Source organism: Lepus europaeus, chromosome 2 (genome assembly GCF_033115175.1).
Source record: "Lepus europaeus isolate LE1 chromosome 2, mLepTim1.pri, whole genome shotgun sequence".
In the NCBI taxonomy this organism is placed as follows: Eukaryota; Metazoa; Chordata; class Mammalia; order Lagomorpha; family Leporidae; genus Lepus; species Lepus europaeus.
Genome location: NC_084828.1, coordinates 107614483 through 107630986, shown reverse-complemented (window position 1 = coordinate 107630986; position 16504 = coordinate 107614483). Strand labels below are relative to the sequence as shown.

The 16504-nt window shown below is 36.9% G+C and overlaps 1 protein-coding gene across 5 annotated transcripts in view; it reads left to right on the top strand.

Annotated features, from left to right (window-relative positions):
• The window catches only part of ECT2 (epithelial cell transforming 2), a 70805-nt gene that overhangs the window by 3885 nt on the left and 50416 nt on the right, over window positions 1-16504 (top strand). For 3 of the 5 annotated variants that reach the window (XM_062211727.1, XM_062211709.1, XM_062211700.1), the window contains 10 exons: window positions 731-810; window positions 917-1009; window positions 3404-3586; window positions 4997-5086; window positions 6095-6202; window positions 7447-7520; window positions 9154-9284; window positions 9429-9544; window positions 9955-10017; window positions 11320-11542. In XM_062211727.1, the coding sequence (XP_062067711.1) occupies window positions 731-810; window positions 917-1009; window positions 3404-3586; window positions 4997-5086; window positions 6095-6202; window positions 7447-7520; window positions 9154-9284; window positions 9429-9544; window positions 9955-10017; window positions 11320-11542 (1161 nt within the window). The remainder of the gene's footprint in view (window positions 1-730; window positions 811-916; window positions 1010-3403; window positions 3587-4996; window positions 5087-6094; window positions 6203-7446; window positions 7521-9153; window positions 9285-9428; window positions 9545-9954; window positions 10018-11319; window positions 11543-16504) is intronic. The other 2 variants (XM_062211736.1, XM_062211717.1) reach the window with 1 other exon arrangement.

Here is a 16504-nt window from a genome sequence, read left to right as displayed (position 1 = left end):
GGTCATCTTCTACTGCTTTCCCAGCCCATTGCAGAGAGTTGGATTGGAAGTGGAGCAGCCGGGACTCGAACCGGTGCCCATATGGGATGTTGGCCCTGCAGGTGGCAGCTTTACCTGCTATGCCACATAGCTGGCCCCCCTCTTAACTTCTTTAGAAAGCTGAATTGCTATTTTAATCCTTAACTAATAACTAGTGTTTTTCTTTTGATTTAGCTGTAATAACTGTTAGGCCAGAGCAGAAATAATCCCTTATGCCATGTAGATTTCCTGATTATCATTTGGATTAAAGCTTCCCAACTTTGAAAGGAGGTGTCATCTTAATGTTGAATTTTACTTTTTTTGTGAGTACAAGATAGCTGCAATATTATTAGGTAGAATTTATTCAGTTAAGACTGGTTAGATGAAAGCCATTTCTTTCCTTACTGCTTGATAGAAGTGTCTTTCCTAGGCACTGTTGAAGAGGCTGGCTGTGCAAGATAGTGAGTGCTTTCTTTGGTAGGAGGAATGCTGATGTTTCTGTATCCTGCCACAGTATGTTTCTGTTTCTCCCAAGTGATATATGCCTAAGTATTTTTTGAGTAAGTTAAGAATTCAAATTGTTTTAATTGTAGAGAATGTTATGAACCCTTTAAAGATAGCAGACTTACCAGTTAGAGCTAAAAGAGTGATTGGGGACTACTGATTTAAATGTTAGTATCTGATAAACATTCAAACATTTTAAATTTATCAGAGGAAATGCCTCAGATTGAAACAAGGGTGATATTGGTTCAAGAAGCTGGAAAACAAGAAGAACTTTTGAAAGCCTTAAAGGTACGGTATATTGAATTGTAGTTAAAGAAAAACTTTTTCTTCCATCAGTGTGTAAAATAGTTTCATAAGATTTTTTTAATCTCATACTTAAGTCTCTTTCCCACAGACTATTAAAATAATGGAAGTCCCTGTTATAAAGATTAAAGAAAGTTGTCCTGGAAAATCGGATGAAAAGTTAATAAAAACTATTATTAATATGGTAGGTCAAGTATCTCATTGCATGTGGCATGCTACACTTCCCTTGATTGTTATCCCACTTTATGGTGGTTGGAATCAGGAATGAGGTGTATTTCGTGCACTCTGCTGCTAGAAATGTAGAAGGTATTTTATACTATAAAACTTGGGAGTTTCTGAGACCCAAAAGTATAACATACATTGTAAATTGTGTCAAATTATTTATAAGAACTTCATTATTAAATTTCAACAATGTGTAATACAAAGATCTGTTAATTTCCTTTAAACTTTTTTCATTTCTTTTTTTCATTAATTTTACATTTAGTCAATATTCTTTGGTGTTCTTCTAAAATACTAAACCTCACTGACTGTCATCAGGGGATTTGCTTTAGCATATGAAATATATCTGATTTTCTTAATCCACCTATGTTAGTTTGCTAGGGATGCTATAACATAGTATCTCATACGAGGTAGCTCAAACAATAGAAATTTATTTTCTTACAGCGCTGGATGCTGGAAGTCCAGGATCAGGCTGTTGGCAGGTTTAGTTTCTTTTGAGACCTTCTTGCTTCATAGTCACAAGGTCTTTTCTCTATGTTGGGGGTGGGGTGGGTAGGGGGGCGGGTGGTGTGTGTATCTCTGGGTGTCCAAATTTGACATGAAGTCACCAATCAGATTGGGTTAGCACCCAGCAATATGACCTCATTTAACAACCTTAATAACCTTTTAAAAACTCTCCAAATATAGTCACCTTCTGAGAGGGTTTCAACATATGAATTTCTGGAGTACACAGTTCAGTTAATGATAATCAGCCTTGCAAACAAAGGCCAAATAATTTATTGATATTCAGAGTTTTCTTTTAAATGATTCTATTTTTTGTAGTAACTGTAAGTAACTTACCTTTTTATATCTTGCATCCGTTAGGCTGCAACTGCTTATATATCACATCTACTTATTTTCCACATACTGAAACTATTAGCTAATCTTTATTCTTGTTGTAAATGTTCAGTATTATAACACTTTATATTGGTTTTCTGAAGATATTTTGTGCAGGAAGAACTGTATGTATGGTATCATTTTCTCTGTCAGAATAAAGACATGGTAGATATAAAAATGTATATACTTAAAAAGTTTCAGCATTCTAATTTTATGGAACTTAATATGCATATGGGGTGATTTATAATGACCACTAAGTAAAATGTCAGAGTCTTATGCCTTTATAATATACATCTTTTTTTTTTAAGATTTATTTTTTTTTACTTGAAAGAGTTACACAGAGAGAAGGAGAGGCAGAGAGAGAAAGAGAGAGAGAGAGAGGTCTTCAATCCGCTGGTTCACTCCTCAATACGCCGCAATGGCTGGAGCTGCGTTGATCCAAAGCCAGGAACCAGGAGCTTTTTCTGGGTCTCCCATTTGGGTGCAGGGGCCCAAGGACTTGGGCCATCTTCTACTGCTTTCCCAGGCCATAGTAGAGAGCTGGATCGGAAGTGGAGCAGCTGACTCTTGAACAGGCACCCATCTGGGACGCTGGCACCGCTATGCCACAGTACCAGCCCCTATAGTATTCATCTTTAAAATTTAAGATCTTAATATGGAGATTTTACACACACACACACACACCCATACCCACACTCACACCCACACCCACACACACCCACACCCACACCCACACACATATATAAAGAGTGCTTCAAAAAGTTCACAAGAAAATGCATGTTTTGAAAAAACTATGCATGGATTTCAAAAAGTTTTCACACACCAAAATAAGCTTACCTTTTAATTCCATCTTCCTGTGAATTTTTTGAAGAACCCTTATAAAAGTGCAAGTAAAGAAAGTTTTTCTTTTCTTTTATTTTTTTATTTTATTATTTTTTATTTTTATTTTTTTTTAGATTTTTTATTTTATTTTATTTTTTGACAGGCAGAGTGGATAGTGAGAGAGAGAGACAGAGAGAAAGGTCTTCCTTTTTGCCGTTGGTTCACCCTCCAATGGCCGCTGCGGCCGGCGCATCGCACTGATCCGAAGCCAGGAGCCAGGTGCTTCTCCTTGGTCTCCCATGCAGGTGCAGGGCCCAAGCACTTGGGCCATCCTCCACTGCCTTCCCAGGCCATAGCAGAGAGCTGGCCTGGAAGAGGGGCAACAGGGATAGAATCCGGCTCCCCAACTGGGACTAGAACCCGGTGTGCCGGCGCCGCAAGGCGGAGGATTAGCCTGTTAAGCCACGGCGCCGGCCAAGAAAGTTTTTCACTATTAAGTGTAATGCTGATTATTGTATAATTTAAAACTTATGCTTTCTGCAAATCTAAAAATTAAGATGTAAAATGTTGATATTGAATTGGTTTTTAGGATTTAGAGACTCATGAATTAAATTATGATGTATAAATAATTTTTATTTCTAATAACAATATAAAAATCAAGGAAATTAAAGTGCCTTTTATAAAGATGGAATCAATTGAAGAATTTGAAGATTTGGATTCTCCAGAATTTGAAAATGTATTTGTAGTCACGGACTTCCAAGATTCTGTCTTTAATGACTTACACAAGACTGATTGTAGAATTATTGGACCACCGGTTGTATTAAACTGTGCACAAAAAGGGGAGGTAAGTGATAATATACATTTATTATGACTTTTCAAGGTTACCTTTTTATTAATGATTTTTAGGAAAATTCATAAGCAGAAATATCCTGTTAATTGTTTAGAGAGTGAAATATTTCTAAATAATGGCTACTTCTGTTTAGTCACTTAATTCTTATTATACTTTTTTTAAGTTTTATTTTACTTATTTGAAAGGTAGAGTTATAGAGAGAGAGAGAGAAAGAGAAATCTACTGTCTGTTCACCCCTCGAAAGGCTGCAATGGCTTGGGCTGGGCTAGGCCGAAGCCAAAAGCCTAGAATTCCATCTGGGTGTCCCAAATGGGTGGCAGAGGCCCAAGCATTTGGGCTATCTTCCACTGTTTTCCTAGGCACAATAGCAGGGAGCTGGATTGGAAGTGGAGCTGCTGGGATTTAAACTGGTGCTAATATGGGATGCCAGCATTGCAGATGGCGGCTTAATCTACTGGGCCACTTATTATAAATTTTAGTTGTGAATCCAAAATTCATTAAACAATGACAGCTGTATGCATAGACATATGTACATACAGCTTTAATACCTGCAAATAGCTTGGAAGAAACAAACTTTTGTTTTCTTCCACTTAGAACAGACACTGTTTCCATTTTTTTAAGTTACCACATGATTTATAATTAGGGAAATTATTTTAGCTTTTAAACAGTAATTATGTTTTGAAACAGCATTTCATTGTTAAGAGTTGTAGTGGATTTAGTTCCTATTTAATTTTGTTACTATGTTTTGACATTCTTAAGTTTGCCTTATTCTCTTAAAATTGCTTGGGACATTGTGTTTCTGTTGTAATAGATTTAATAAGCACATGATAATCTTTAATTCTCTAATACCGAAGTTGCTTTTAAAAACAAAATAAGATTCTTAAAAACCAAAATTGTGAAAAAGAATCTTTTTGAATAATGATGGGATTGAAATACATTCTTTTATTATTGTTTAAGCTATGTTGTCTCTCTGGTATACACTTAAGACCACTGGGAAAAATATTAAATATCTACATTTTTTAAGTTTAAAAATTAGAATCATATAAGGTTCAAGTATATGTGTTAGGTTTACTAAATGTTCACTATAAGTGCCTTTGACCTGTTTTAATAACAGTTGAAAGCATTTACAATTGTATATGGAAACAGAAATCTTTGCTGATAGTATTTCATATAGGAGTTCATTTTAGAATAAAGTTTAGATATAAATATTTTTGTATGTAATTTGTATATCAGATTATGATTTGGGAATCATAAGGAGCAATCTAATTTTTCTGAGTATTGAAAAATGCATCTTTGGATCAGGAAATTGATTGGCGAGAGGGGCAGTATCTTTAGCTTGAGAAAGATGTGTTCTGTTTTCTGCTAAAACGGAAGCTTACAGATTAAAACTCTTGTGTCTTTTAGCCTTTGCCTTTCTCCTGTCGCCCGCTGTACTGTACAAGTATGATGAATCTGGTGCTGTGCTTTACTGGATTCAGGAAGAAAGAAGAGCTAGTAAGTAGTGTAAAACACATTCTGTTCAAAGGGTATTTTTCTCTCTAAAATAAATTTAAATTGGCTTTTTCTCTTTATGAAGTCATGGTTTTATTTAAAAAAAAATTGGACAAAATAGTATGGCTATACAAGATTTTAAATTTTATGAAGATACAAATGCTAAAGAGCCTTGTAAAGAAATGAACATTTTGTCTAAGACAGCTGGCATATAAATTAATAGAAAAATTTTATAGCTGTTTGATCTGTTTAGCTGTGTGCTGGTATGTATCATATCAGCCACATAGGTTATTTATTTTGGTTTACAGATTACCTTAAAGTATTCTTATTGGCCTAGAGAGTTCATAGAGGCTTCTTTGGTTTGCAATATTTTGTATGTTGGAGTTAATGGGTGTTACTCTGATTTGTGGAAAGAACCTTGATGTGAAATAACCTCACCAAAAAAAAAAAAAAAACAAAAAAAAAACCCCAATATATGTGATGAGCATTTGAGTTAACTGTTAAGACACTAATTGGGATGCCTACTTTCCATATCATAGTGCCTAGAGGCTTGTTACCTAGCTTTGCTCCTGGCTCCAGCCAGCTTCTGCTAATGTAAACTCTGTGATGCTCCAGTGATTGAGTTCCTGATACTTCCTGGTTTTTGCCTCAAGTTTGAGGCCTGTGTGTACCTTTGAGGAGTGAACCAGCTGATGGGAGCTCCCTCTGCGTCTCTCTGCTTTTCATAAAGAAATTTTTTTCAATTTATTTACACAGTATAATATATTAAAATATATTTGGATGTTATGAAAGCCAGTTGTCTAACTAATGCCAAGTTTATCTAGAAAATTTTGCCTGTGCCATCAGACAAGCTAATTTTTTAATACTTTTTTGACACAAAATTTAATATGATTATAGAAATCTTATATGTACCTTATGAATATGAAATGTTTGGTTAATATTAAATAAATTGTAAGTGAAGTTTAAAATTTTGCTCAAATCATTAAGTGCATGTTTACTTTGTCTTTTGAGGTCAGATTGGTGACATTGGTCCATCACATGGGTGGAGTTATTCGAAAAGACTTTAATTCAAAAGTTACACATTTGGTGGCAAATTGTACACAAGGAGAAAAATTTAGGGTATGTAAATCTTGTGTCTTTTTATATATTTCAGCGTTTTGTTATTTCTGGATGTGTATCATAAAATCTCTTCTATTTCCTACAATTTATTGAAGGTCAGAAATTCAATTTTTGCAATGAGTATATGTAGTAAAACTTTAAACTGTAGGGATGTGGTCTCTTAGGAATTAAGAAGACAATGGCTCTTGAGTTTATGTTTTGAAAGATGAGTATGGTTATTTGGGTTAGTGGTTGGAAAACATTGTAGGTAGATGAATAATACTAGCAAAGTTTACTATGAACATTGGTGATGGGAGGGTCAGGAACTGAGGACAGATTTCATTCTTATCTAAGTGATCTTTTTTTTTTTTTAAAGATTTATTTATTTATTTAAAATCAGATTTACACAGAGGGAGGAGAGGCAGAGAGAGAGAGAGAGGTCTTCCATCTGATGGTTCACTCCCCAGCTGGCTGCAATGGCCGGAGCTGTGCCAATCTGGAGCCAGGAGCTTCTTCTGGGTCTCCCACGTGGATGCAGGGGCCCAAGGACTTGGGCCATCTTCTACTGCTTTCCCAGGCCATAGCAGAGAGCTGGATCAGAAGTGGAGCAGCCGGGCCTCAAACCAGTGCCCATATGGGATGCTGGCGCTTCTGGCCAGGGCGTTAACCTGCTGCACTATAGCGCCAGCTCCATCTAAGTGATCTTTATAAGAACAGTTATAAAGTAGTTCTATGATTTAACTTGTAAAAATTATAAAAGAACAGGAATATGTTAGAATTGAAATCTCACTTTAAAATTGTGGCTTAATATCTTAGCAAGAGTTTATCATTTGTTTCTGCCCTAACATAATGTATTTATGTGGCAAATAGTAATTTTGAGAGGATCTTGAATTTATAGTAAACTTTACAACTTATAGATAATGTTTTAGTGACTTAATCAGATATTTTCTTACATAGTACTGTCTTGGTCAGTACTTCCTAGGAAGTAAACCTGAAGAAACAGAAATTTAATTAAGATGAATTTAATCAACTTCAGATATATATTTATTTAGAATAAAGATAAGAAACAGTTTAGGCATCACAAAACTTGTTTCAAAGTTATTTTAGTTATTTTAACCCAAGTTGTAAGATCGAGAGAAAGTTTTTTCTGTTAATTACAAAATAGATGAATAGCAAAACAAAAAGTGTATGTATAATTGTTTAGAAATTTCTTGAATATAATTATTTAAGGTGAAAATTCATTGTAATCAATGTTAATATTTTAGGTTGCTGTGAGCCTGGGTACTCCAATTATGAAGACAGAATGGATTTATAAAGCTTGGGAAAGGCGGAATGAACAGTAGGTGTTCAGAAACTCAGTGTTTGATTAAGTGTATTAACATATTATGTTTTTTCTTTTTCTTTTTCTTTTTTGACAGGCAGAGTGGACAGTGAGAGAGAGGGACAGAGAGAAAGGTCTTCCTTTGCCGTTGGTTCACCCTCCAATGGCCGCCGCGGCTGGCGTGCCGCAGCCGGCGTACCGCGCCGATCCAAAGGCAGGAGCCAGGTGCTTCTCCTGGTCTCCCATGGGGTGCAGGGCCCAAGCACTTGGGCCATCCTTCACTGCACTCCCGGGCCACAGCAGAGAGCTGGCCTGGAAGAGGGGCAACCGGGACAGAATCTGCCGCCCCGACCGGGACTAGAACCCGATGTGCCGGCGCCGCAAGGCTGAGGATTAGCCTATTGAGCTGCGGCACCGGCAACATATTATGTTTTAAAGATAAGTTCATGTGCCAAAAAAATAAAATCATAGTATAGAAAAAAATGAATTCAGTATTTGGGTAGCTTAAGAAATAAAATCTAGGAAGAGGAAAGTTATTTAAAAAAAACAACCTGAAAATTGGGAAACATGTGATATCTTTGAATTTTACCTTGTGAGTGATTTTATCATATGTATTCTAAAATTAGTAGATAATAGCTTAGTTGGACTGTTATATTTTGTATTTTATGCTTTTGTAGTTACATTTTAATTGGTGTTTGAAGTTCATTACCTTGTTTAGCTAAGCCTTCCAACCTCATCATTTCTTGCTCTGGTACTTTATTACTTAAAATTTCTTAAAACCAGAGTCCTTGGAATACGTACAAAATTTCAAATTCAGAACAAAGATTTTAATCTAAAGGTGACATTTTCATATATTTGAAAGGTGAGGGGGAGAGAGACAGAGATCCCCCATTTGCTGGTACACTTCCTAAAATGTCTAGACCAGGCCAAAGTCAGGATCCTGGAACTCAATTGAGTGTCCTATGTCGTGGCCCAGACTCACCTACTTGAAGCATCACCTGCAGCCTCCCAGCGGTGCACATCAGCAGTTAGCTGGAGCTGGGATTTGAACCCAGGCTTGGATCTGGGATGCAGGCATTGCAAGTGGCTTCTTAACTACTGTGCCAGATACCTGTCTGTGATTGCAGTTTTTCAGAAGTTACTTTTAAGACAACTGGGGACATATCAGTTGTTGTGTCCCCCCCACCCCCCCCCCCCCCACCCTACCCCAACGGAAGTTTTTGTGAACATTTCAGGACCAGATGTAAAGTATTTTTAATAATTGGATTATACTAAAACCATGAGAAGAGTATTTTTGTGGGGCTGGTGCTGTGGCGTAGCAGGTGAAGCTGCTCCCTGCAATGCTGGCATCCCATGTGGACACTGGTTCGAGTCCTGGCTGCTCCATTTCTGATCCAGCTCCCTGCTGATGTGCCTGGAAAAGCAGTAGAGGATGGCCCAAGACCTTGGGTCCTTGCACCCATGTGGGAAATATGGAAGAAACTCCAGGCTCCTGGCTTCAGGTCGGCCCCGCTCCAGCTGTTGCAGCCATTTGGAAAGTGAACCAGAGGATGGAAGACCCCCTCTCTCTCTGCTTCTCTGTAACTAACTGCCTTTCAAATAAATAAATAAAAATCTTTTTTTAAAAAAAAGGATTTTTGTTTGTTTTCAGGGATTTCTGTGCAACAATTGATGACTTTAGAAATGAGTTTAAAGTTCCTCCATTTCAAGATTGCATTTTGAGTTTCCTGGGGTTTTCAGATGAAGAAAAAGCCAACATGGAAGAGATGACTGAAATGCAAGGTAAATTTTAACATAATTTAAAAGTTATGTATATTTCACTTCCTATGTCTTCTTAATCTTTTCTAATGATATTCCTCTTAATAAAATTTTGAGTTTGGAAATAATTAGTTTGGCTTATTTATACTTGCATGCATTTCTTTGTAGGAGGTAAATATTTGCCAGTTGGAGATGAAAGATGTACTCACCTTATTGTTGAAGAGAATATAGTAAAAGAACTTCCATTTGAACCTTCGAAGAAACTTTATGTTGTCAAGCAAGAGGCAAGTAATTCTAGAATGAAATTGGATTAGAAATTATTTATTTGAAAGGCATAGGGACAGAGATAGAAATATCTCCAATCCACTGGTTCCTTTTCCAACTGCACAGTAGCTGGGGCTGGGGCTGGGGCTGGGGCTGGGGCTGGGCCAAGCCAAAGCCAGGAGTTTGGAAAGCAGTTTGGATCTTTCATGTGGGTGGCAGAGACTCAACTACTTGAGCCATCACTGGGACCTCTCAGGGTCTGTGTTAACAGGAAGCTGGAATCAGAAGTAGAGTTGGGATTTAAACCCAAGAACTCTACTATGGGTACCCACTGTGTCAAATACGCACCTTCAAATAGATTTTTTAAAACAATAATAGCATGTCTGGTAAGGCAAATTTAAACAATTAATTCAAATGTTCTTTCACCTAGTGGTTCTGGGGAAGCATTCAAATGGATGCCCGAGCTGGAGAAACTATGTATTTGTACGAAAAGGTATGTGTTTTGTCCTTTAGTCATTTGTTCTGTGAACTTGATTATATAAAAATAACACTTTTCTATCTGAAAGGTTTAGAGAACATGATATACTGAGATCTTTTTTGACATGTTTAGGAATTTAAGAAAAATTGGATATCAAGTAAATTCTTAGTCTACATAGATTTAAGTAGAAGTACTCAATGCAATGGATATTACTTAATACTAATATGTATCATTTTTTGCTAATTCTTAGTGGTATCATTAAGAAAAATAACATCTTAAGAAACTTGGAAGCTTAAGGGAAAGACAGATTTGTAAGCAGTTACAGTGCAGAATAATATATGCTGCAGTTGAGTAATGCAGGATTGAAAATAAATTTTGAACCAATTTACTAAGCTAAGTGGTAAGGGTATTCAGGTTAGAATAGCAGGCGAAAGAGGGTATGAAATCTTGGGAATACATTAAAATAGTAAGTAGTTTAATATGACTTTATTTCTTTTAGTATGGCTTTAAAAAGAGTATAGGATAAACTTCAACGGCTAAAGGTTAATAGGCAGGATCAAGAAGTTTTTAAAGTGTTCAATAGCTTAAATTTAAGAATTGGGAACTACTGATGAATATTAATAGATATCACTGAAAAGATGACATTAATAGTAGATTAGGCAAGGAAAACCCAGCCTGTCTGCTGAATCTCCATGGAAGTTAGTGCCATTCGTCAAAATGGCATTGAGGTATAGAAACAGGCTTTAAGAGAAAGCTCACTTCAGTTTGGGATTTAATAAAGTGAAAATGAATAATGATAAAATAATGAATAAAATATTGAAGATGAGATATGTGTTTATTATTGTGTTTTCTTCAGGCTGTATTGTTCTCAGTGTTGTCTTAATATAGATTTGAAAAACTGTTTTAGATTTAGAGAAAGAGCTATTAAAATCAAGTGTTTTTCAGCAAATTTTGGAGGGTATCATGTCCAGGCACTGCACTAAATGCTAGAGTTACAGTGAACAGAATGTGAGTGGTCACTGCCCTTGTGGAGTTTATGGCTGAATGGAAGAGTAGAAAGTAGGTAAATAATAGATGAATAGACTAATAGATGAATATGTGATAGGACTATAAAGGAAAAAATATGAGATGGTAAGGGTTAGACAATTAACAGTGATGTCTTGGCTATTATGTTTTATGAAGCTTCTAAATTTCTTGGCAGGGTGTAGGATTGCACAAAAATTCAGATTTTGTCAGACTCAAATGTATTTTTCTCTTGTTCCTATCTCAGTAAAGAACCATAGAAGTAAGATTGAACTTTTCTGCTTTTGATTGCAGGCTAATACTCCTGAGCTCAAGAAGTCAGTGTCACTACTGTCTCTAAGTACGCCAAACAGCAATCGCAAAAGACGACGTTTAAAAGAGACACTTGCTCAGCTTTCAAGAGAGACAGATTTATCACCTTTCCCTCCCCGTAAACGGCCATCAGCTGAACATTCCCTTTCTATAGGATCACTTCTGGATATCTCTAATACACCAGACTCTAGCATTAACTATGGAGGTAATTCACATTTTAAAAAGTTGATTTTTATAATTTAGTGGAATGGAATATTGTTAAAGTATAAATAAGTCTCTACCAAGTTGAATATGAAGGGCTTTGCCTTGAGTTACCTTTGTTCAAATGGAGAACATACTTGAAAAGATAAGCATAATAATGCTTTTTATTTAGTGACTGCTTACTATATGCCAAGTGCTTTATGTATTTCATATACTTATAGTAGGTTTTGTTATCCTTATTTTATATGACTGAACTGAAGTACAGAGAAGTAATTTACTCAGACTTATGTGCTAGGGAGTAGTAGAGCTATTCAGAAAGAAAATTAACACTAACTAAGTGGAATCACACAAATGTGTGAGTTATGGAGAAAATAGAATGAAGTCGGGAAAGGATAAATTTACTGACACAGGAAGGCTGCAATTAATTCCTCTCTCGATCCTCAATAATTCCTTATGTTTTTATTTGCAGTTTGCAAGCAAATATATTGTCTTTTTAAAAAATCTATTAATATTTCTGTTTAGCTGATAAGATACTAATCGGTTACATATTGAAGAAAACATGCAGTACAGAATACAGAAAAAAATGGTTCTATCCCCTCTTACACCACAAATGGCCTCAAGGGCCAGAACTGGGCCAATCTGAAGCCAGGAGCCAGGAGTTTTTTTCTGGTCTTCCATGTGGTTTCAGGGGCCCAAGTACTTGGCCATCTTCTGCTGCTTTCCCAGGTGCATTAGCAGGGTGCTGTATCAGAAGTAGAGCAGCCGGGACTTGAACCATTGTCCATATAGGATGCTGGTTTTGCAGATACCCGATTTTCCACAGCACTGGCTCCCAATATTTTCTAAATTTAAGAAAGAAAAAAATCAAAATCCTTGCTTGACACCCTACTTAATGTCCCATTGTTCTTTTCCTTTCATGTCAATATGCTTCAAAAAATTATCTTGATCTGTTGTTTCTGCTTGTCTTTTTAGCCCATTCCAATTGAGCTGCAGTCTCTACTACATAAAAATTGCTCTTGCTTGGTAAACAGTTTTTATTTTTATTATTATTATTTTTTTTTTTTTAATTTTTTTTTCCTTCTTCTTTTTTTTTTTTTTTGACAGGCAGAGTGGATAGTGAGAGAGACAGAGAGAAAGGTCTTCCTTTTTGCCGTTGGTTCACCCTCCAGTGGCCGCTGCGGCGCATTGCGCTGATCCGAAGCCAGGAGCCAGGTGCTTCTCCTGGTCTCCCATGCGGGTGCAGGGCCCAAGGACTTGGGCCATCCTCCACTGCCTTCCCGGGCCATAGCAGAGAGCTGGCCTGGAAGAGGGGCAACCGGGATAGAATCCGGCGCCTGAACCGGGACTAGAACCCGGTGTGCCGGCGCCGCAAGGTGGAGGATTAGCCTGTTGAGCCACTGCGCTGGCCTATTATTTTTTTTTTGACAGGCACAGTTAGACAGAGAGAGAGACAGAGAGAAAGGTCTTCCTTCTGTTGGTTCACCCCCCAAATGGCCACTACAACTGGCGTGCTGCGCCGATCAGGAGCCAGGTGCTTCCTCCTGGTCTCCCATGCGGGTGCAGGGAGGGCCCAAGTACTTGGGCCATCCTCCACTGCCTTCCCGGGCCACAGCAGAGAACTGGACTGGAAGAGGGGCAACCGGGACAGAATGTGGCGCCCCAACGGGGACTAGAACCCAGGGGACTGACGCCGCAGGCAGAGGATTAGCCTAGTGAGCTGTGGCGCCGGCTGGTAAACAGTTTTTATATAATGATTAGCATTTAACGCATGAATAACTGCTATTTCATGGACACAATTTTTTCCTGGGTTTTGTGATATTTTTTATTTCTCATCCTCTTTTGCCTTAGACTAATTTTCTAATTCTAAATGTTCTGTCTTCAACTCAGTCACTGTTTCTTCTGTTGTATTCTCCCTGAATGATCTCAAGTGATTCTGTGGCTTTAAATAACATTATATGCTGATGACTATCATACTTGTCTTCTTCCCTGTCCAGTTATCTTTTTGATATGTCCTTGTTCATGTTTAATAGGCATCTTAAACTTGACCTAACCAAATTAGAACTCATTTTGTTATACTACTCTCAGCTGTTCCTTTGCCACCTTTCTTTATTGGTCTTTTCTCTAAAAAGGATGTCTCAGATAACTGCAGTAGTTTTCCATTTTTGCCTTTCTACTTACAGCATTTATAGAAATCTCTAAAGATAGATAAAATAGATCATGCCACTCCTCTGGTTGGAAGTCATTCATTAGCTTTGTATTACTGTAGCTATTAAATCTGTATGTTCCTGCCCTCATCTATGGTGGTACAAAGCTGTGTAGTATCATGCTCCTCTAATAATACTCTAAGCTTCACTCATCTTTGAAACATTTCAGATAGTTTTAGTGCATCCATACCTCAGGACTTTTATACTGAATCTCTCTGCCTCAAGGAATTCTTTGTGGATTCCTATAAAGTTAGGTCATGTTCCATCACTCTTTCCTACCAACCCCATTAGCTAGTAGTTTTCAGTTGTAATGATCACTGTTAGAAATTATATTTTTTGTTTACTTCTTTTTACTTGATTTGTTCTACCTGAATGTGAATAAAAAAGAACCTTGTCTATTTTATTCTCTTTATTCTCAGACTGTGATGCAGAGTAGGTACTCATATGTCCACATTTTAAGTGGAAGGAATTTAAAGAAGTTAAGGTTGAAAACAGGAGAAGAGGACAAAGAATACAAATGGTAGCACACAAATTGAGTTTGAGAAAAACTGGAAAAGTTGTTTTTCTTGGAGGATATGAGTAATAGTTAAATTAGAAAGGTTAATTGGGCCTACTATTAGGTAACTTTGAAGTCAGACTGGTGTGTCTAAACTACAGATTATGTTGAACAAGGAATTCTAGAAACTCTGAACCAGTAGAGTAACTGGATAATTGATAGTATATTATGAAGTGATCTACTATACTATCTTGGAACAAGAGATGATACGGCAATGAGTCAGTGATTGGAAAGAACAGTTAGAAGCACTGGGAAAATACTAATTGAATGAAATAGGAAGAGAATAAGAGATATAGACAAAGTATTTAAATGAAAGAAACATTGCTATAAATAGTTTATATTTTGGGGATTATGTAAAAGATAGTGTGGTGTTAGAGAAATTCAGGTTAAGTGAAGGTAGCAATATCCAGTAGATATTAGGAAAAGCTGAACCAAGTGCTTTGTGAGGGGCATCATTATTAGATAATGTGGATCTGAGAAGTCATTGGTTCCATAATTCTAATGACCAAGGGCTTGGGGTGGTAAGAGGTAATCATAAAGGACTGAAACTTGAGTATGCAATTTAGGAGAAAGTAGAAGAAAATGGAACCATTGAAGAAAACAGACATAACTACTGTACTCATTTATTAAGTATTCTAAAATAAGCTCTAGTTTGTAGATTACTGCCAAGATATACTATAATTAAACTAGACCACCGTATCTCAGTTTTTCCCCATTGAAGTAACCTGTAATGACAGAGTTATTGATCTGTTAATTGTAGCCTGAAATAATGTTTGGCAAGGTAGAAGTTTCTTTGAGTCTGTTGTCTTTAAAAGACATTCCAAACTCCATAGTACACATACTTGTTTTAATATTAAAAGTGTTGAAAATTATTTATCATTGAGTAAAATTGTTATGTTGGTAATATGTTTTTCATATCACGCATTCCTATTTTATACATTCACTACTTTTCCTATTGAAAAACATGCCATTAGGAAATCCTGTATATAATGTTGAAGTATTCTAACCATATTGATAGTAAGAAAATGCATTTTAAGCTTTTCTGAGATATTTTTAAACCAATTTTTCTTTCATGAAATATATATATAAAATATATATATAAAATATACTAATTCATCTTCCTTCTACTCTGGGTTGAACTGGATGTTTTTATTATATTAAAAAAGATACCTTGAATTAACAAAAAAATTGCCTTTTTTTTTTTGTGGAGAGGACTTTCTCCATACATGCAATTATGTATGGAAAGTTTTCATCATTATAACTGCGATCATAACCTTTTCCTTTTTTTTTAAAGAAGTATTTTTTACATCTTGTTTTCTGTTTCATTATTTTAGCTTTGCAAAAATTCCTGTATCTTCCTTTCAGATTCCCCAAATGGAAATGTTTGCTTTAGCATTTATTCACTTAAAATTGCTTTCTTTTTCTTTATACACACATATTTTGTATATCTGCACTGTTGAGAATAAGTTTGCATACATGATCTAAATACTTAAATGTCTGCTTCCCAAATACAGGGGCATTTCTTAAATAAAATTAATTATAATTGTTGTATTGAGAAAATTAGCATTAATGCTCTGAACTGCTTAAATTCATCAGGTGTCTCACTAATATCTTTTTTTTTAAGATTTATTTGAGAAGCAGAGTTATAGACAGAGAGAGGGAGAGAGACACAGACAGAGGTGTTCTATCTGTAGGTTCATTCCCCAAATGGCCACAACGGCTGCAGCTGGGCCTGTCTGAAGCCAGAAGCTTCTTCTGAGTCTCCCATGTAGCTGCCAGATGCCCAAGCACTGGAATCATCCTTTGCTGCCTTCCCAGGTGAATTAGCAGGGAGCTGGATCAGAAGTGGAGCAGCTGGCACTCGAAATGGCACACAAGTGGGATGCCAGCATTGCAGGCAGCAGCTTTACTTGCTAGGCCACAATGCTGGCCCATTTATTTAATGACTTTTTTTTTTGGACAGGCAGAGTGGATAGTGAGAGAGAGACAGAGAGAAAGGTCTTCCTTTTTGCCGTTGGTTCACCCTCCAATGGCTGCTGCGGCCAGTGCATCGTGCTGATCCGAAGCCAGGGGCCAGGTGCTTCTCCTGGTCTCCCATGCGGGTGCAGGGCCCAAGGACTTGGGCCATCCTCCACTGCCTTCCCGGACCATAGCAGAGAGCTGGCCTGGAAGAGGGGCAACCAGGATAGAATCCGGCACCCCAACC